The sequence below is a fragment of the Panthera onca genome, chromosome B2 (assembly GCF_046562875.1).
Source record: "Panthera onca isolate mPanOnc1 chromosome B2, mPanOnc1 haplotype 2, whole genome shotgun sequence".
Classification (NCBI taxonomy): Eukaryota; Metazoa; Chordata; class Mammalia; order Carnivora; family Felidae; genus Panthera; species Panthera onca.
In genome coordinates, this window is record NC_138343.1 from 148,385,421 (window position 1) to 148,405,316 (window position 19,896).

General features: G+C 52.7%; 1 protein-coding gene across 1 annotated transcript; it reads right to left on the bottom strand.

The window, feature by feature from the left end:
• Positions 1–549: 549 nt before the first annotated feature.
• On the bottom strand, positions 550–16,444 carry SFT2D1 (SFT2 domain containing 1). Its single transcript, XM_060617069.3, has 8 exons — positions 16,300–16,444; positions 10,366–10,452; positions 9,510–9,592; positions 8,249–8,330; positions 6,107–6,142; positions 4,355–4,413; positions 2,650–2,679; positions 550–1,059 (listed from the first exon to the last, which is right to left on the bottom strand). Exons 1-8 carry the CDS (start codon positions 16,360–16,362, stop codon positions 1,020–1,022), a joined length of 480 nt encoding a protein of 159 aa, XP_060473052.1. The 5' UTR covers positions 16,363–16,444; the 3' UTR covers positions 550–1,019.
• Between the last annotated feature and the right edge of the window lie 3,452 nt (positions 16,445–19,896).

A 19,896-nucleotide genomic window follows, 5' to 3' on the forward strand; every position in this document is an offset into this window, starting at 1 on the left:
GTTAACCACTGAAGAGCTAACTCTCCCATCACCCGCTCTGAGCCCACATCGTTATCAAGGATCGTCACACCAAGGCCAAGGGCTGTGCTGGCCCTTCCCCTGCTGACCCCTGCGCTGCTGCCTGTGGATCTGACCACGGATCCCCACGTGGGGTGGGGGTGGGGGTGACAACCTCAGAACAGGAGTGGGGGCTGGGCTTCACCCACCCACCCCCAACCATTCTTCCAGCGCAGGGGTGAAAGCAGCTTCCTCCTGGGGCTGCCTCACCTACCCTCACCTACCGGACTTGCCCCGTGGACACTCCTCGCACCTCTGGAACCGTCCCCCACGCCCCACCCTCCTCCTCAACTTTCTGGTGTGTTTTTCGGTCTGGATGACACCCTTTTCCCTGCCGTCACCATCACAGTCCTGTGATCCTGTGCAAATGTTCACAGCATTGTTAGGACAGAGACTGTCTCTCATTCATTTGTCTACAGAAACACTCTGTCGTGCCAGAACTCAATCAGTGTGCCCCCCACCTAAAACGTTATAAATTTGATCCAGAAAATATTCTTTGTCCAAGTGTGGATTTATTTCAAAATTGTCGAGATTTATATATTATTTTATTACATATGATAAGCAATGTTTAGCTTAAAGTAAAAACTTTCACATTTAAGGTGTTTTTTAAAAAAAAGATACTTTAAAACCAGACATTTTTAAAAGAGCTTGCGGCACAGTCTTAAATATTCACATCTTAGATGCTGCTTAGGAAAGGTTAAGAAACCAGGGAAAAAATCATTTACAATTGGCAGAGATTAAAAGCTCCTAATCTGCGGGGAGAGCATGTTAACGACACAACATGAATTTCACGTTACGAGTGTTTAACAGTTTAATCAAGCGTGGCCTTTCCGCCAGCACACAAAATGGTCACGACGGTCACGGCAGCTGTAGGGGGAGTGATTACTGCATCGGGAAAGGCGTACTTCACCAAAAACACAACATCAGTCCTTCCAATGCTCTTTTCAAAGAATTTCTCATTTTCAACTTAAGAGAGAAGAGCAGCATTTAATTACTGCATCCCTGGTTGGGGGGGGGGGGGGAGAAAGGAAAAACAATATAATAACCTGCCTCAGGAGCAAACGTGGACAAAACATTTCCACCAAGAGACAGACATGTGAGGACGTTTTACAAGAGAACTCAGTGAAGCCATCAAAACATTTTCTAACTAAAACTCTGCTGAGTATCACTTGAAATCAGGAACTGAAATTTCAAAATAATGTTTTAACGTCTGAAATGGCATTTATTTTAGGAAATCTTTTCCAGCACACATGCTAATCTTGATGTAAAGAAATAAACATAAATACCAAAAATAACCTAACAAAAGAACCAAGTTTTAAAACAATGAACTGGATTTTAAAAAGCAAAACGTTTATGACGAATCCTCAGAATTCAAAAAAAATAAAATTCACAAGACTTCACCTTTCACATTTTCTTTCCAAAACAGTTTGTTTAAACTATTACTTGATGCTTTTATGCATTTAAAATTACTATTTGTATACGGATTGTTAAAAGCATGCACCAGTCAGGGCGCCTGGCTGGCTCAGTCAGAAGAACATGAGACTTTGGACCTCGGGGTTAGGAACTTGAGCCCCACGTTGGGTGTAGAGATTTTTTTAAAAAAACCTTACTAAATAAAAAATTAAGGAAAGCACTCACCAGGGGACTAGAGCTGTGTGAGCAGATTCTATATGCTGCCCTCAAAGGCAGAGGGTTAAGCACTTTCTAGTAGCCTGGCCATGGCTTTGAACTCAGTCTTTCAGGGGCAGATATCGCTTCTAGGTGACCTGTCCTCTTGCTGAGAAACGGCACGACATCTCCCAGCTGCGGCCCCGAGGACAGGCGAGCTACCTATGGTCCCCCTGCTGGACAGCCTACCCACCTGGGTTGACCCCGTATAGGCACTCATCAGAAAGAATCATCCATTTGAGATGAATAAAAATCGTATTTCTACAGTTTCCTTCATTGTTCACATTAGGCATACGAGTTTGCTGTTTTTCATATGTAACCTGTTCCCAAATTTCACCCAGAAGCAAAGTTGTGCCTCAACAGAGTACTTTTCTGAACCGGTCAGGTTTAAGGTTATAATTAGGTTTTTCCCTCCACAACTAAATTAGTACATTTCTCTGAAAAAAATGCAAGAAAATGGTAGTTACTCTTGACACATAAAATAAATATGTTTCTACTGGCTTCAAACAAACACTGATGTGTCAGACCTCAGTTTCTAACTTCCTGTTTTTTTGTTTTTTTTTTTTAATGTGGAATTTTGTTTTACTGGTGTCTGTCCATCCCATTTACCGAGTATTTGCAGTCAGGGAAGGATCAGGAATCTCTCGTCAAAATTTCCTAACTGTAAATGTTTAATTGGTAAAAACAGGAGGTTCCAACCTGGTTGCTACACATGTTCTGAATGGTTTTGCTTTATACGGCAAACTTCTATTGATCTTATCTAAAAAGTAAATAAAGTAAATGGGGGGCGGGGCATGCGGAGAGAAAGTCTACGAAAAACAGCTTTTTACATCATATTTGAATGTGCATATCCTAAAATTCACGTAACTGTGTCAAGATCAGCAGAGGACCAGAAACGACAAGATGGAATTTGAACAGTCTCACCTTGCATACGGGATGTACGACAGGCTGTACCTGCAAGAAAAATTCAAAGATGCTGAGACGATCCAGACACCCGCCGCTCTTCTTCGTGCCGAGGGGCCACACTCCAACACCGTAACAAAGCCGCGCGATGCTGTGCAGTAACCCTCAAAACACAGCCCCAGACCAGTAACAGCAGCTTCAGCCGGGAACTCGTTAAACGGGCAAATGATTGCTCCCCGCCCCCCGCCTCCCGAACAAGAAGTTCTGTGTTTTCAGGAGCCATCTGTGGGACTCGACCGCCCGCTACAGTCTGGGCCTGTTCCGGTAAGAAGGTCACCCTTTTAAGTCTTTTCGATCAAAAGAGTAAAGCGAGAACAAACGGCATTCCCCTTCAGGGATACATCAACCATCACGTACGGATGATGCCACAAAGTGCAACCTCTTACAGAAAAAGGCCAAGGCACGGGATTTACATCTTCCCACGGTTCCCCGAACGAGAGTGAAACCACGCATAGAGAAGCGCAGGTAACACCCGTCGAGGCCGCGACCAGCGGAGGGGAACAGGGCGCAAGGAAAGACTGATCTCGCAGGGGCGACGTCGGAGAGGCTGAAGGCCACGAGCCCGGGCAGGGTGGCCCGACCCCTGCAGGGAGCGCACGAACTCAGCTCTGAAGAAGGAAAACCCTCTGACAGATACTGGATCTGTGACAAACGCAGAGGCGTGTGAGGAGGGGCGCAACCAACCCGATCACACACTCACCGCGGGGGAACTGGCCGCAGCCCAGACCCTAAAGAGGCTTGGGGGGGGGGGGGAGCATGTGGCCGGGAGGGAAGGGCGAGGCCGAATACTCGGAGGGACAGGTCACCACAGGCAGCGGGAAGGCCGAGAAGCGGGATTTGCAACTGTGGGCAGCTGACTCTGTGGAACCACGTGGGTTTGAACTCATTGGGTCCACTTAAATGTGGATTTTTTTTTCCCCCAATAAATACAACCGGGAAATTTTTTGGCTGGAGATCTGCACCATTTTGAAAAAACCTGGCAGATGAAGCCCGCGGCCAAGGAATACCAAAAAGAATTAAGGAATAGGTATAATCGTAAGACCACACTACAGGACACATACAGAAAATGCATATTAATCGACTGTTTCTGTAACTGGCAAAGCTTCAACAGTAGGCTCTTGGTAGTTAAGTTCTGGGGCAAAGGTCATACACAGATTTCCGACGGTGGGGGTTGGTGCCCCTCGTGCCGAAGGTCAACTGTATTCACTGACGATTCAGATGGGACGTGCCAGATATCACAGGGCCACGTTCGGCAGAGGGAATTCTCCCTTGTAACTATCAGGCAACACGGAGCAAAGAGCCAGTATTCTCCCGGGCTTCTCCCTGACATGGCCTCGCTTGTACGCGTCCATCTGGTATTCCCTACATGTGCTGTCGTTTCTCTTTCTCATACGAAGGAGAAGGAAGGGCATCATTGTGCAACAGCACCCCACCCCCCACTGGCGTGACCCCACCCCTCCCCAGTCGCCACCGAGCGACGTGTGGGTCCCACGGGACACTGCAAATCGCACTCATCTGACCTCTCAGGAGGCCCGTCCCCTCCAGGGCACATGCTTCGAACCATCACACGAAAGGCTAGACGTTCCCAGGCTCAAAGGCTCCATAAGAAAATGCTTATCGAGACTTAGGGCATTTGAAGTTTCTCAGCAGCCTACGCAAGACTTACCAGGTCATCGACAAGAACTGCAATATGCAGAACAACAAGGCCAGGCCCTTCTTGTGCCACTAACAACAGCAAAAACAGACAAACAGTTAGGACTCTTCAAAACTATTTTCCTCAAACAGGTTTCAATTCCTCCCCTTCGAAAATGCAGACAGCTTCATTTACGTTGTTAAGTTTTACCGTGACAAATTTGAGACTCGGTAGATCCGAAATTTACATCTCCATGAAGCGTCTTTCCTTTCTAAAGTCTCCGTATCAATTTAGACGCTGGGAATACAGGGCACCGAGGGAGTGTCCCCGAAGTAACCGCGCGAGGCTGCACGCGCCAGTGCTCTCCCGCCAGCTCCCCAAGTCGACGCCACCTGTACTAAAATCAACCCTGAAAACCCCACGGAGCTATCCGATCTCTGTCCTGGGTGGGATGTGCACCCTTTACTCCTTTCTCTCTTGCTCCTGGAGTTACTTTTTGAAGAAAAACGGCATTTTATCGTGATTTTCTAGAATAACGTAAAATTAACAGTTTCGGTTTTAAAATGGCCTATTTTTAGAATTCCTTGTCCATTTCTATTTTTGCTTACTTCTTTATTCATTTTAACTTACTGCCTATAAATAAATAGGCTGTTAGACCAAGGCCAAAACTCAATGTTCCATGCAGATATGCAAATACTGTTTAAGAACATTCTTTTAGGGGCGCCCGGATGGCTCAGTCGGTTAAGCCTCTGACTTCGGCTCAGGTCATGATCTCACGGTTTGTGGGTTCGAGCCCTGAGTCAGGCTCTGTGCTGACAGCTCAGAGCCTAGAGCCTGCTTTGGATTCTGTGTCTTCCTCTCTGCCCCACCCCCGCTCGTGCTCACGCTCTCTCGCTCAAAAATAAACAAACATGAAAAAAACTAAAGAATATTCTTTCAGTCATCATTGAGAAATGAGGTGTGAGAATTGTCACACAATTAAAGCTCAGTCCATTTTGACACAGAATATTTCTAGAACATATATGCTACTGTTTGTTTGTTTTTTTTTAAATGTGTAGTTTTCTTGATAGCTCACGAACCACCTCAAATCCCTAAGTAGATGGGGGGTGGGGGGGGCGGCAAATAAATAAAGGGAATAAAGACTCAGGAGCACTGGAAAGTGTGCTGAACTTCAGGCTAATGAAGAGCTGTTCACCTTAACAGTAACAGGTATATTGAAGTTCTTTTGCCCGCCCGCCTTTTTTTTTTAAGCGATTTTACATCTTCTTAAAAATTAATTAATTAAAGTAACCTCTGCACCCAACATGAGGCTCAAAGTCACAACCCCAAGATCAAGTCGCACGGTCTTCCGACCAGGCCGGCCAGGCGCCCCCTTTTGCTAATTTGTTTTGGTTTGTTTTCTTGCCCTTTCGTATTAGTTTTGACATCTTGCGACTCGAAACGCACTCCCTCATCAGCGGCCTCCTCTCTGCCGTAGGGGAGAGGATGGCCCGGCTCGTGAGCACCGCAGACGAGAGCAGACAGACCCCAGCAGGAGCCCCTGGGAGCCCAGGAGCCGTCAGGGTCGGGTCAGTGTGCTCCAGAGGCAAGCAGGAGCCCGCCTGTGTTGGATGGCGGGGTTCATCGCGAGTGTAGGCACTAAGCTCATGTCACGATACACAATGTTAGGGACACCCAACCTCTGTGGGCTTCAAGAAGCCAGACTTTGAGCTCCTTCGGGACAGCAGGGTGAGCATGACGGTGAGGGGCCAGTTAGCAGAAAGCAGGCGCAGCTGACATACTTACCCAAAGAGCAGCGCACAGCGTAAGTATGAAACACAGCTATAGGAAAGGAAAGAAAAAATTGCAAATGTGAGTCCTTTCAAAACCTTAAAAAAAGTCATAAACTAATCTGCATCGTTTGCACGCATAATAAAACTACGGGACAAGATCAGAGCCGCGGCCAAGTCTAGCCGCATTCCACACTGCGAGCCAAGTTCATCCTCCCCTCGAGTCCGTGACTGCAGTGTTCCCAGGCGAACTGGAAGCTCCTAGTGAACAATCCGTTGATCAAATCAACGGAAAGGATGCTTGAGGAATGGTTTAGTGATATCAGCTGTTCTTTTAATTTGATCTTCAATTTTTCTAATTCTTGTACAATTAACATCTAGCGTTCTGTTAGTTTCAGGTGTACAACGGAGGGACTCAACCCTTCTACACATGACTCCGTGCTCGTCATGACACCCACCCTCTTAGTCCCAGACAACAGCCGTTCTTACGCGTGCTTGTGTCAGTGTCTAGTAACAGAATATCGCCAACAGAGAGCGTAGTACGACTGGGGACGCCCAGTAATTCGACTTTACTTAAATCTACTTTACTTAACGGAAGGAATCTACTGTAATGATTTCCATGCAGAAGATGACAGCACCACTCCACATCCCTGGGTCCCCCAAGGGGCAGGTGACAGCAACAGTGACAAGCAGGAGGCTGGCGGACAGAGAGCCCTAGGCTTTGACGCTACAAGTGTTAAATCAGTCATTCGGTCCAGACTCCAGTTATCTTCTCTTGAAAATGAGGACGGTGTCTACCCACATGCTCTGAAGGGCTCCGGCAACGAACGAAGCAGAACTGGTCTGTGACGTGCTTGAGGTGGGGGCTGGCACTGAGGAGACGCCACGTGAGTGGCCGTATGTGCGCACGGTCATTATCAGGCAAAATCTTACGTGAGCAGCAAATGAGACCACACAGAACAGTCAGGTGGACATGCTGACCGGAGTCATCACCGAAGTTGTGTCATATAAATACTTAATGGTCTCTTCTGGAAAACGGTCTACATTTCTAAATGTTTGCACAGCCTTCTCGACTTGATGCTTATACACGACTAAGACGGGTTCCAGGAGACTCTACGCAAAGCCAGTCTCCAAAAAATCCTAGTGAAATATAAACTTCTCACGGTCTAACAGCATGAGATAACTTTCCAGTAACCCAGACAAAGTTGAGTGTTAATGTATCGCTGTACATGCTAATACACGAAATTCTAACTGGAAAAATCAGAAATACGGTACTAAACTATGACGACAGTGAAAAAGGACACGAACGAGAAGTTAGTCTAAAACAGGTGTTCCCTCTGGTAACGAGGTGGGAGGAGACACACATTATGGTTGAGAATGAGCTGCGTCCAGAAGCTTAGCAGTGGTTACAAGGACAAACCGGCCGATACGATGACCTTACGCTCCACAACGTGCGTTAAAGAGGCAAGAGGAACCTGCCAGAGACACAGACGAACACGCTGGGAGCCGGGGGCTCAGTGCACGTGGGGACACTCGAGTTCCTCGGCCCGGGACCCCAAAACGTCAGCCGAGAACCCAAAATGTGCGGCGTGAAAACGGTTACCCGCCCCTCGCCCGGTTCACAAAGAGAACGCCAGGTGTCAGGGTGACGACCTGGCAGCCGTGCACAGTCCGGTGACAGGGATCCGGCACACTCACAGGTCCAGCCACAGAAGCCACGCTGTTGGGAGTACAAACGGTGACACGGGAAGGCGCCAAAGCCAGACGGCCGGCTACGTCAGTTGAGCCCAGCGTCCCCGAGAGGACTCCAGTGGCCCCGGAGGAGACCCGTACTCCAGCCCCACCTCCCCGAGAGCACACGCATCCGGTTAGAGGTGCTCCGCGGGGCTTGGAAACAGCGTTCAAGCACCTCCAAGCTCCGCTTTGAACCCACGGAGCTCCGACGCCAGGCACGTGCAACAGGAGGCGGGATTTCGCGAGTCGGCCAATTGAGGCGATGCTGTACCATCTACCTCCTGCAGACACACAGGCTTAAGGACGTGAGGGTGACATACGGGCAGCGAAGAAACAGAACAGGACAGACAGAAGGGCGGGCAGCCATCTGCAGAGCAGTAACGCGAGACACGTCCCAAGGCTTGAACTGTCAGTGTGTACTTACAAGCATAATAACTGTTGCAAGCAATCTTGTCGTTTCAAACATTTTCTTCAGCTGCTTCATGGGTCCCATTAAAAAGCACGTACTATTTGAAACAAACAGGAGCAGAGATGAATCTGTAATTTGTCTGGCCATATAAACAAAAATGCTTTCAAGAAAAGACATCCCGTGCTGGTTTACGAATAAAAATTTCTCACTAAATCACTTATATTTTTCTTTAATATTAAAAGGAAACCTTTTTTTTTTTTTTTTAGACTTGTTTATTTAAGTAAGCTCTAGGCCCCACGTGGGGCGTGAACTCATGACTCCGAGATCAAGAGTCACATGCTCTACGGACTGAGCCAGCCGGGCGCCCCAAAAGGAAACTTTAATCTAGTTTCCCATGACACACATAAATGCCTTTTTACAAATTGCTGGCGGTCGGAGGGATCCTGAACTCACAGGTGATCTGCGTCCAATCTGCGCCAACTCAGTCACTACCCTTCCTCATTTCCGCCCGTGACGGGCCAGAGCGATGAACGACGCCCTCCGGACACCGGTCCGTTTAAAGCCCCCGACAGCGGCCACACATGCACGTGCTGAGCTGGGCTCTGCTCAGACCGGAGCCTGGAAGGGAAGGCCTGCAGGCACAGGCCCAGGAAAGCGGGCTGAGCTTGGTCTCAGCTCACACAGCTTCACGTGACTACCTCTGATCCAGAAAGTTCCGGAGGAGACAGAAGGTCACCTGGGAAAGCTAACTCCTGCCTCTGACACCTACTTCAACAGACATCCAAACACCCAAACATGCACCAAAGGTCCTCAGACAGGAATGTGCGAAAGCCCGATCGGAAATGCCACTGGGCTCGCTGGTGCTCGCCACCATCAAGGCCGGCTCTTCGGGCTGGTCGGCTGGAGGGCCGGTCCTTTCTCTCACTAAGACGCGGCTTCACAAGCAGGGAGCGGGGCTCCGGAGGACGGTCTGGTGGGAAGTGCGCCTGGTCACCTCACTGGGCACACCCCCGGGGCAGGGACTCACCCAGCTCCAAGGATCGCACACTGGGGTAACGGAGAGAAACACCCGGCAAGTGCCCCAAATGCCGGCTCCCCCTGCCCGCCCCACTCCGCCGCGCCGCTGGCCCACGGCAGGGAACGATAAACGTTTCCTGAGCGAACATCAACTGTGCAGCTACAGAAGCAGACCCTAGCACGAAGCGCTCACCGGGAAGGAAGACTGCGATGGCAACAGCAACCCAAACGACCCGAAGAGCCCGGCTTCTACACGTACCTGGCCAGCGCAGCGATGTTTCCGAGCGTGTAAAACACTGCGAAAAGCTTGATGCCCCCGGGAAGCCACAGTAATCCAGTTCCCTGAGTTAAGACAGATTTTAAAATCATGACACCACCGTGACAGCTTGAAACACAAACGCGCTACGGACGATCATTACATAATATGCAGTTTAAGTATAAATGCGCCAATGCAGACTTTTTGTAGTTCTAAAAAGGCAGTTAACTTTCCTTGTCATCGACTCTGAGCCTTCTGCCTGTTTTGCGGGTCGGTGCGCACAACTTAGCGGTAACACAACCTCCACTGCGCACGTGAGTCAACCTCACTCTTACGTCAACAGGCCCCGTAAACGGCAAGTTAAACAAAGTAGTTAAGGCATCTCGATTCCTGACCCTGCAGCTCTTTACACACATGGGGTTTTCTTTAAAAAAAAATGATTTTCGGGGCGCCTGGGGGGCTCAGTCGGTTGAGCGTCCACCTTCAACTCAGGTCATGGTGTCACAGTTTGTGAGTTCAAACCCCGTGTCGGGCTCTGTGCTGACAGCCCGGAGCCTGTTTGGGATTCTGTGTCTCCCTCGCTCTCTGCCCCTCCCCCGTTCATGCTCTGTCTCTCTCTGTCTCAAAAATAAATCAACATTAAAAAAAAATTTTTTTTTTTAAATTATTTTCACAGCCCCTAAACCCCATGAAATGTGAACACCTCCCCGTCCTGATCTCCTCGCCCCTATTTCAGGCGACATACATCCCGTGGAAACAGACTCACTGCGATCGACTACAGGCTGCTCGCTGCCACTACCCAGGGTCATCGGTCTGACAAAAAGTAAAAGCGATCGGACAACACGAAGCTTTAACTCACAAGGATAGAGAAGAAAATGCCGCACACGAAGCAGATCGCAAACCACTTCAACCTGGTGTTGAAACTAAGGGACGAGGCATCCAGGACCTTAAAGAGGAAGGGAGATCAGATCACGTTCTTAACCTGCCATGAACCAGTCTGATTCTTCATGCTGAATTATGGCCAAGTTTCATTTTAACCCGTACGGGGAATCGGTCTTATGCTGCACATGGTCGGGACTTGGCGAAGAGCCACAGTCCACGGCTGCCAAGGGGGATGTGAACATGACCTGGGACTCACATGGTCCTGAGAAGCCGAGAGCCCTGCCCAGGTGTGAGAGCAGCTGTGACAGCAGCCCTGGGCTCCCGGTTCTCCAGGGCCTTACCTGGGCGGGACGCCAGGCGCACCGGACGTGGACCAGTGGACACAGCGTATGATGCGTGTTATAAAATACTCAGGGCTTAAAGAAACAAGACAAGCGGACTGTGGACCGATGATGCGGAGACGGTCCCGGCACGCAGGGCTCACCGCCTCCCCGCATCCCCGCCGGAGGTCACATACGGCAGGCTCCCTGAGGCAGAGCCTGAGACAGGGATCTGGTACACGAACTGCTCTCAGGAGAAACCCCGTAGAAAGTCGGGGGGCTGGACGGGGAAGGGGGACCTGATGTGGCGCCGGCTGGAGTTCAGCCCCGGCCTACAGCGTCACCCCGCACCTCAGTGTCACTTCTGCCTCGAGGCAGGGGGCCAGCCTTCCGGAACCCACCTCCCGTCAGCCGGTCCCTGGCTGTGGGCAAAGTGGGGTGACTGCAGGACCTCCAGGGTGAGCCGCTGGGAGATGGGTACACCCGCCCCGCGACGGGGACCTGGGCAGCCGGCAGGGGTGATCATTTCCATGTGTTATAAAAGTTCACTTAAAACCAACTCAGGAAAGTCCTAGGTACCCCCTCACCCATTATTAAAAACACGTTACTGGAAAGATCATTTATGCTAGAGCAAGAGCATTCCTGTATGCTGTGTAAATTCTGACCAAACGGTGAGGGAAGAGAGCGGCAGTGACCCTGCTCCTGACACACTGATGGGGGGGGGGGGGAGCGGGCAACACACTCTTGCAACTTCTGTCCCAGTGAGGCTGGGGCGGGACAAAAGCGGCTGCCTCAAGAAACTAGAAACAGATCTTGAGAACTCATGTATCGACATGTCATTTCTGACTTCCTTTACCGTATATACTCAAAAATGAGACACACTTAGTATGTATTCTCGAGAATAATGAAGCAAAACCAGAAAATTTTATATGCGAAAGCTCAAAATACCTTTGGCTACATTCCTTACCTCGACAGGTTAGTCTGGGAGTCCTCATGCAGCATGAAAAGTAGATAAAAATAACTAAATAAAGATTGTAAATGTAACACACATCACTTTTTAACACATTTAAGAAATGTTTTTTCAAAAATTTGCTTTAATTCCCACTCTTGCTTCCAGCAACGTCCCCCGTGTACAGAATCGCTCCACTGTACGTGAAGGCTAGACCGGCCCGTGAAAACATCCGAACCTCACGGGACCAGAAGGGCGCCCGCCAACAGTGTCCCTGCTACACAGAGCACAACAAAGCCCAGAGGTGGAGCACGACACGGGAGGCGGCCCGCGACACGTGCAGGGCAGGGGCCGAACGGTCAGGGTGAGGACACCGCGACGCGGGCGCGTGTCGTCTGCACTTTCTTCTACAAGTTTAAATCACCCCACTGTTGCTCTCCTGTCGGCTCAGCTATTTGCACCACAGGAGGCGTCTCCCCCTATTACCATTTCCATGGGGTGATCTTAAAACCGAAACCCAAACGAGTTATTTCTATTCGTAAATACGGAATACTCAACCCGCGAGCAAAGACCGGTCTTGAGCTCAGCGTAAAGAGCCGAAGGTGAGCCGACGGCGAACACAGGCAATAGGTGTCCAGCGACTCTCCTGAGTGGGATCGTCACCCCACCTTCCCGGGCGCCCTGCGCCTCCCCTGACTGGCAGGCTCACGCGTCAACGGCCACCCCTGCCCTCCCCACTCCCGTCACCTACTGCTCTCTGGTCATCCTCTCCCACTCGGGGGACCCCTGGTCACAGGTCCCACCCTGCATCCCGGCAGAGTGTTGGATGCTTTCGGCATCCACACGGACGGCCCGGCCTCCCTGCGCCTCGCCCCCTAGTCCCCGTGACCTTTGCCCTCCAGTGCACTCAGTGAGCCAGGCCACTCTCACCGCCCGGAATCAGCCCACGTCCAAACTTCAAGCGGCAGCTCCCGGCCCCCGACGTCCGGCCCCGACGGTGGCCACGCTGATACAACTGCTCGTGTCCCGGCTGCACCGCGGCCTCTGGGTCCCCTTAGCCAGCCCCCCCCCCCCCCCCCGGTCCTCCTCCCTTCTGTTCTGCGGAACTCCCACGCCACGCCGACTCAGGAGGGCCTCTGCAATCCCCCTTCCGCCGCACCCATCTGGCAAAATCCCACCGCGACTCCAGCCTGCCGTCCTCTCCTCTGGGCGGTCCGACGGCAGGACGGGGGGCTCACAGCCAGGTGCTCAGGTCATCGGCACCTTCCGGCGGGCCCTGCCTGCCCGGCAGCCTGACGTGACACAGCGACGTCTGTCTGCCTCTGGCTCCGTGGCCCGCTGACTGCTCAAACCTCCAGTCTTGCCCTGACACTTCTGGCGGGCAGCTCCCCGTCTTTCACACGAAACGGAAACCATCAACGCGCCCTCCCTCCACCGTTTGCCGCCGAACCACCGCGCCGACCTCGAGAACCTCTCTCCTTTCCCTCGGATCACCACGGAGGTCGGTGCGCCCTGCCCTAGAGCCCAGCCCTCCACCTTCTCTGGGAACCTGCACTGTCAGCTCCGCACCCCCAAGAGCGCCCCGAGTTCTCTCCCTGAGACCATGTCTCTCCACCTGTCCCCGTGATTGGGCCTCTCCCGTCTTGAAGAAAAAGCTCGCCTGATTCCCTCCGGCCTCTGCTCATCCATTCAGCAAATACCTACGGAGTGCTCCCGGGTGCCAGCTCCACGGGCCGCTCAGGGTCTCGCCCTCCCTGCACCTGCGCCCCACATCTGCTCCCTGACATCAGGCTCCCGCGAGCCCTTTGTGTGCTGCTCCCCTGACAGTGAGTGGAGCCCCGGGCAGGGCCGACTCCCTGGGGGAATGGCCCAGAGGGAAACCAGCCCTTCCTGGGTTCCAGCCTCCTGCTGCTTCTATCGCAGAAAGTGCTCCAAGGCAGGAAGTGCCCTCTCACGTGGCCGGCTACTGGGGGCGGCTACTGGGGGTGGGAGACTGGGGGGGGGGGGGGGGAGGTGACTTCAAACAAGCAAATGCCCAGCGAACAGAACAGCAGGGGCGGGATGTGCTGCAGGGGAAATCAGGCAGCTCCCAGGCTGGAGGGCAAGGAGGGCAGCAGCCAGAGCGGGTGGTCCTGCTGAAGGCCTCTGGGGACGTGCCTCGAACTCTGGCCTCCACCCTCTCCACCCTCAGCAGGACGATGGGGCAGTCCCAGATCTCAGATCCCTCCTCCGCTGTCTGGCCACCTCCCCAGTCTGCCCTGAGCCAATTCCATCAAGCCCTCCAACTCCGGCTCCTGCGTGTCCGGCCGGCCACACTCAAGGGACACCACCCGGGTACCAGCAGCAGTTCCTGGCATCCTCCCCGCCCCATTCCCCGCTGCCTGCACTCGCCAAGGGGGGCCCCATCTTCTCAAGAACCCCCCCGCCGGTCCTGATTTCTAGGGGGTTCACTGCCACTCTCCTCCCTTCCTCAGCCCCAGAAACGCCTCCTCCAAGACCCTGACATCACGCCAGGCCACCGGCTGCTGCTTCTCACTGTTGTCACTACCATCCCCTGGGCCACCCCCATCACTGCCCCATCACACCTCTTGTTCTCGTACGGACTCTGCACGGGGCTTACTACCATCCCCCCACTCCTGTCTGAACTCCTGGTGACTTCGTCACCGCGGTAAGCCAGCTTCCAAACTCTAAGACTCTTGGTTTCTCGAGTGTCTCTCCTCCAAAGGTCGAATTCTGCACCTTACGTCAACCAAGCCCCTTCTCTCTGGCAATAAATGCACCACGTGTCGACAATCTCCGTGACCTCGGTTTCAAGCGTCCTCCTTCCGATCACCAGCCCCTGCCCTCCAGCACCCCCCGCCCCCACCCTGGCTGCCCTCCTATAATCACTCGGCCCTCTGTCCCTCTGACGCATTCACTGGGCAAAATGTGAACCCTGGTGAAATCCAACTCTGCCAGCCCTGCCCTGCCCTCCTGCTGCTGAACGTGACTCCCGCTTCAAATTCAGGACCACTGCCCACAGGTGGGGCCCTGTGCTGCGAACAGTCCCAACGCTGCTCCCCTCCATTCGTTTTCCTATTCTCTAACCAACCACTTCGCACCTCCTTGAACTTCAACGCTCACCCCCTCCAAACTTCCACCTGGCAACCTCATTTCCTGTTTCAGTGTGGACAGCTAAGGAGTCGGGGGAGAATCCTCTCCCGCTCCGAAGGCAGCACCTGGAGCTGTGCCGCACGCTCTCCCCGCTCTCCTCCCGTCGCCCGCACACCAGCCTGCGTGAGCTGGCCAAGGCCGGCCCCCTCTCTTGTGCACACGTCCCATCTCCTGGGATTTTCCCAACCACTCCTGGACGGCACCCCAGCAATGATCCCCTCTCTTGCCTGCATCGTCAGCTTCCCCCTTTTCTGGACTATTCTCAACATCTCTCTCCCCTCTAGACTGTGGGCTCAAGAAAAGGGGCACTATCACCTCCCTGTCCCCAAGGCTTAGAGCGGCTCAGTACAACAGAACTTTCCGCCACGAGATGTCCCACTCACGTACTGTCCTGTACAGCAGCCACTAACACGTGTGCCTCCCGAGCACCTGAAATGTGACCCGTGTGACTAAGAAAGAATTCCAAACTGTATTTAATTTTCACTAATGCAAATGTAAAAAACCACACGCAGCTCTGGGTCCTGTACTATATAGCACAGACGTGGGGCATACGGTGGGGAACAAAAGAGTGGCTCCATCAATGAGTTGGGTGAGCCATTACTGCCCTAGTGGCATTTCTCACACTACCTACCGCTTGTGGATTCTTGTGTTGCCACTGTGATTGGCCCAACTGGTCACAGCGTCCCCTGAGAGCCGAGGCTTCTCTGCCAGCCCCTGAGCCCCCACAGACTAGCCTAGAACCCTGGCCACAAGAAGTGCTGAGTGAAACACGACAAGGAAGGGAGATGGGAATGGAAAGGGACTAACAAACGACCCTCGGGCAGCACTATGGGTTGTAAGCGCCCCACTCCCGGGACAGGCCAGTAACGGCTTGTCAGCATGCGCGCCACAGAAACACTTACAAAGCAGTTCCTGCTCCACTGCTATTTTTAAACCTCTCGCCAGAGGAAGTAACCCTCATCAAGCCTCCCGGCTCAGAGCGCAGAAGCAAAGGATGTTTTTGTTTTACGTTTAACCTTGTGGCAGGGGCTCGATGCCCTAACGGACAACTTCTAATTCCGCGTATTTCGCTTTTTCAACGACCTTCCCCGCCCCTCTCCTGCGTCCCTACTCCCAAAAGACACACGCACACACGCACTCCCAGCGCCTCGTCCGCCTCCACGGCGGACGCACGGGACTGTAAGCTCTGGGCTCGCTGCGGCTCGCAGGACAAAGCCGCTGCCCACCTGCTGGCGCTGCCCAGCCGGGTTCAGGGTCCAGGCCGAGCGCAGCAAACCCAGCGGAGCTGGGCTGAGAGCGGCTGGCTGATCCGGGGGCGCGAAGACGGGCAGCAGAGGGGCTCCCGAGGGTCAGAAGGCCAAAAGCGGGGCGTGGGGTGGGTCTCACAGCGAGCCTCTGCAGACGCCACGAAAACCGGGGAGGCTCCCCAGAGTCGTCCCTCCGCAACGCGGCCCGCACAGGACGCCCCCCCCCCCGCCCAGCCCGCTACCTGCGCGGTGAGGCCCTGCTCCTCGTCGTCCTGGCCGCTCAGGACCCGCCGCAGCTTCTCCATGGCCCTGCTCCGCCGCCGCCCCGGCGGCTCCCGCTTGCCGGCCCCCCGAGCCCTGCCGGAACCCGGAACCAGGAAGCCGGAACCCGAAACCCCACGAGACCGGAAGTCCGGGCCGCCCGCTTCCGGCGCGCCCGCGCGGCCCCCCGCCGCTATCTAGCAGCGCGCACCTGCGCGCCGGGGCCCGTCTGGCCGGGGTCGGGGTCCGCGCCTGCGAGCGGCGGGCGTGGGCGTCGCGGCCGTCGCTTCCCTCCCCTTCCCTTCCCGCGGGCCAGCCTGGCGGTGGCGGTGACCACCCCCCTCGGACCGCGGCGGGCGCCGCCTCCCTTCACCTGGCGTCGGGTCGCGGCGGACGCACAGCCGTTGCTGTAGGACGAATAGACCCGCGAACGCGGGTCCTCGCGCGTGGTGTCGGCGCTCCGCACCGCAGACCCACGGCGGGTGCCCCAGACCGGAGCCCCGGCACTGCAGCCCCGACACCCCCACGTCCAGTCTTGGAGCCCCAGATCTAGTACTGCCAGCCTGTCCCCCAGCGCTACAGCCCCAGCGTCCGGTACTGCAGCCCCAGGGTCTAGCGCTGCTGCCCCGACACCCAGTACTATTAAGTCCAGCGTCCGGCACTGCACACCAACATCAAGTGCAGCGGCCCCAACATCCCGTGCAACAAATGTGATGTTCAGGCCTGGCCCCAGGAGACTACTGAGGGCCATTTCGGGAATACTGACGGGGGTTCAGTTCCAAAGCGGACGTCTCCTTACTAGGAGTGAAGTGCTCCAAACATCTGCACTTGGGACGAGTCAAGGAGGGAGGGAGGGCCGGCTTTGGGGCACCCGGTTCCGTGTGCTGACCGCCAGGTGGCGCTGGGGCTCAGCTCTCTCCCAGCCCCATCTCAGGACGGAGCACCTACTTTTCAAGGTTAAATGAGAAGAGATGTACTTCGGATCATCTCAGTTGAAATAACAGGAGGATGCCTTCTTCCTTTTTATTTGTGAGAGGTGCTCACGTACTCAGTTTATCTTCCAACCAGGAATTTGAAAGAGCGAGACCCTACTCAGGAGAGCAAGAGATAATCCAACCCATCTGTCCGGTTTTGCATAAACACTGTGAACCTCTGAAGAACTGTTTACTGTTCTCTGGTTGGTCCTGGGTGAATGAACTCCAGCAAACGAGGAAGTGGCTTTTTTTTTCCTTGTTATCCACCATGGATATTTTAAAGAGAGATTAAAAATGAGGGCTGCCCGTACAACATGAATTTCAGGGTATCTTGGAGTTTTCCACAAATATACTACCCTAAGGTCACCAAGGGATAGCTTTTGCTTTTCACTTTGCCAAGACCATAATGGAAGCGTCTGTTATTTTGTTTTGTTACATCACCCAGATTCCTAAGAGCTGACAGTTAAAAGGTGGACGGACCCCTGAAGACTTTTATTATCCATGCTACTGTCTTCAGTAGAGATGTTGTCTAATCCCAATGAGATAAATACAGGTATTATTAGACCCCTAAAAAAGCAGATCATATACTGCTCTGAGAAAACGGTCCAATGCTCAGTATTTGGGGGGCAGAAAATACTTCTATTTGGCCTATTTCTACCAAAGCGTGAGATCTTATCTTTTTGTCCTTAATTTTAAAAGATCGGAAAATAGATGATAAATGTCTGCTGTAAGATAACAAATCTGGGGGCGCCTGGGTGGCGCAGTCGGTTAAGCGTCCGACTTCAGCCAGGTCACGATCTCGCGGTCCGTGAGTTCGAGCCCCGCGTCGGGCTCTGGGCCGATGGCTCGGAGCCTGGAGCCTGTTTCCGATTCTGTGTCTCCCTCTCTCTCTGCCCCTCCCCCGTTCATGCTCTGTCTCTCTCTGTCCCAAAAATAAATAAAAAACGTTGAAAAAAAAAAAAATTAAAAAAAAAGATAACAAATCTGTACACTTCTAGTCAATAAAAAGGTATGTCTGTACATTGTTCAGAGACTTCGATTTGAAGTGTAGTAACTTTAGTTTTCCATATGCCAAAAGAGGAAATAAACCAATATCTCCGGAAATGGAGAGAAAGTTTTCCAAGGAGATACGGGGTTGAACCATGTAAAACTGGGAAAGCCCAACTACTTTTGACCTAAAAAGGGCAACTTCCTTTGTTTCGACCTGTACCTGGGCGTAAGAAATTTCACTTGGAAAATAACACTGGAGGTTTAAGAGTGTGGTTTGGGATCTTTCACTTCTTGTGCCTCATGAGCCAAGCTTAGTTTCCTGAAATATACTGCACAAAGTTCATTGAAAGTACAAACCTTAAAAGAGGTCCTACAACACTGAGTCTAGGCTCTGAAGCCAGCCTGCCTGTGCTAGAGTCCCAGCTCCCCCATTTTGTTACTTCGGGATTTTGAACCAGCAACTCAAGCCTTTCGCTTTCTCAGGTGTGAAAATCAAGGCGATAAGATAACAGCTCCTCCCTTGCAGGGTTGTTACCAGGATTAAAGAAAACACCGCAGCCCTAGATCCTCATTCTTCATAAGTTCCTTTGTAGCCCCAGAATCAATGCTTGGACACGTTTTCATGGTCGCTGAAGGACCTGCGCAGAACAGTGAAAAAGCAGAGTCACCTGGGGTGCGTGGGCCCAGCTAAGAGGGAGCGAGGTGACACCCTCCCTGCCTTCTTGTTTCGGCTCCCAACGTACACGAGTGCCATTTTTGGTGATGTAGCAAAACCACACAAACCTGCTGTGTTTTTCACTGTTCTGAATGGCCCCAAGCCTAGCGCTAAGGGCCATCTAGTGTCCGCACAAGAAGGCCTCGTCTCCCAGGCTGCTTTCCCAGAGCCGTGCCCCCAAGGGGCCCCGTGCACAAACCCCCACCCGTGTTCCCACTGACTTTGGTGACGTTGGCTCGGTTCCCAGAGGGCTTCTTAGGACAGGAGCATCAGAAAGGGTGTGGGGACCCTTCCCCGGTGGCAGCATGCCAAGCACGTTGAAAGAAGATACTTTAGAACCTTTGAAATGTCCCACTCCCATCTCTTAAGACTGCATAAAGCACTTGGCAGAAAGTATTGAATGTGTCCGACACTCTTAAGTGTCCAGGCAGGAAATGACCCTTGAAGTTGAAATTCTAAGCCCTGAGCAGTTAGAAGCAGCTTAGAAAGAGTGCAGAACCCACAAGTCTGGGAAAGATCTCCTAATGTCTAATCACGGGTCTTTTATTTATTTATTTTTTATTAAAAAAATTTTTTTTAATTTTTTTAACGTTTATTTTTGAGACAGAGAGAGACAGAGCATGAACGGGGAAAGGGCAGAGAGAGAGGGAGACACAGAATTGGAAGCAGGCTCCAGGCTCTGAGCCATCAGCCCAGAGCCCGACGCAGGGCTCGAACTCACAGACTGCAAGAGCGTGACCTGAGCTGAAGTCAGATGCTTAACTGTCTGAGCCACCCAGGTGCCCCTCATGGGTCTTTTAAAACTCTCTCTCTTGAGCTGATTTCAACCACTTCTCCAGACATGGTAGCAACTCCTGACACAACTAGTAACATCGAATCTTCCTTAAGGACTGAGGCCC

Coding starts and splice junctions, on each gene's coding strand:
- SFT2D1 (XM_060617069.3), bottom strand. CDS start 16,362: ATGGAGAAGCTGCGGCGGGTCCTGAGCGGCCAGGACGACGAGGAGCAG. Junction 10,453..16,299: donor AGCAGGGCCTCACCGCGCAG/GTAGCGGGCTGG, acceptor TTCCTCTTTAAG/GTCCTGGATGCCTCGTCCCT. Junction 8,331..9,509: donor AACATCGCTGCGCTGGCCAG/GTACGTGTAGAA, acceptor TGTTTCAAATAG/TACGTGCTTTTTAATGGGAC.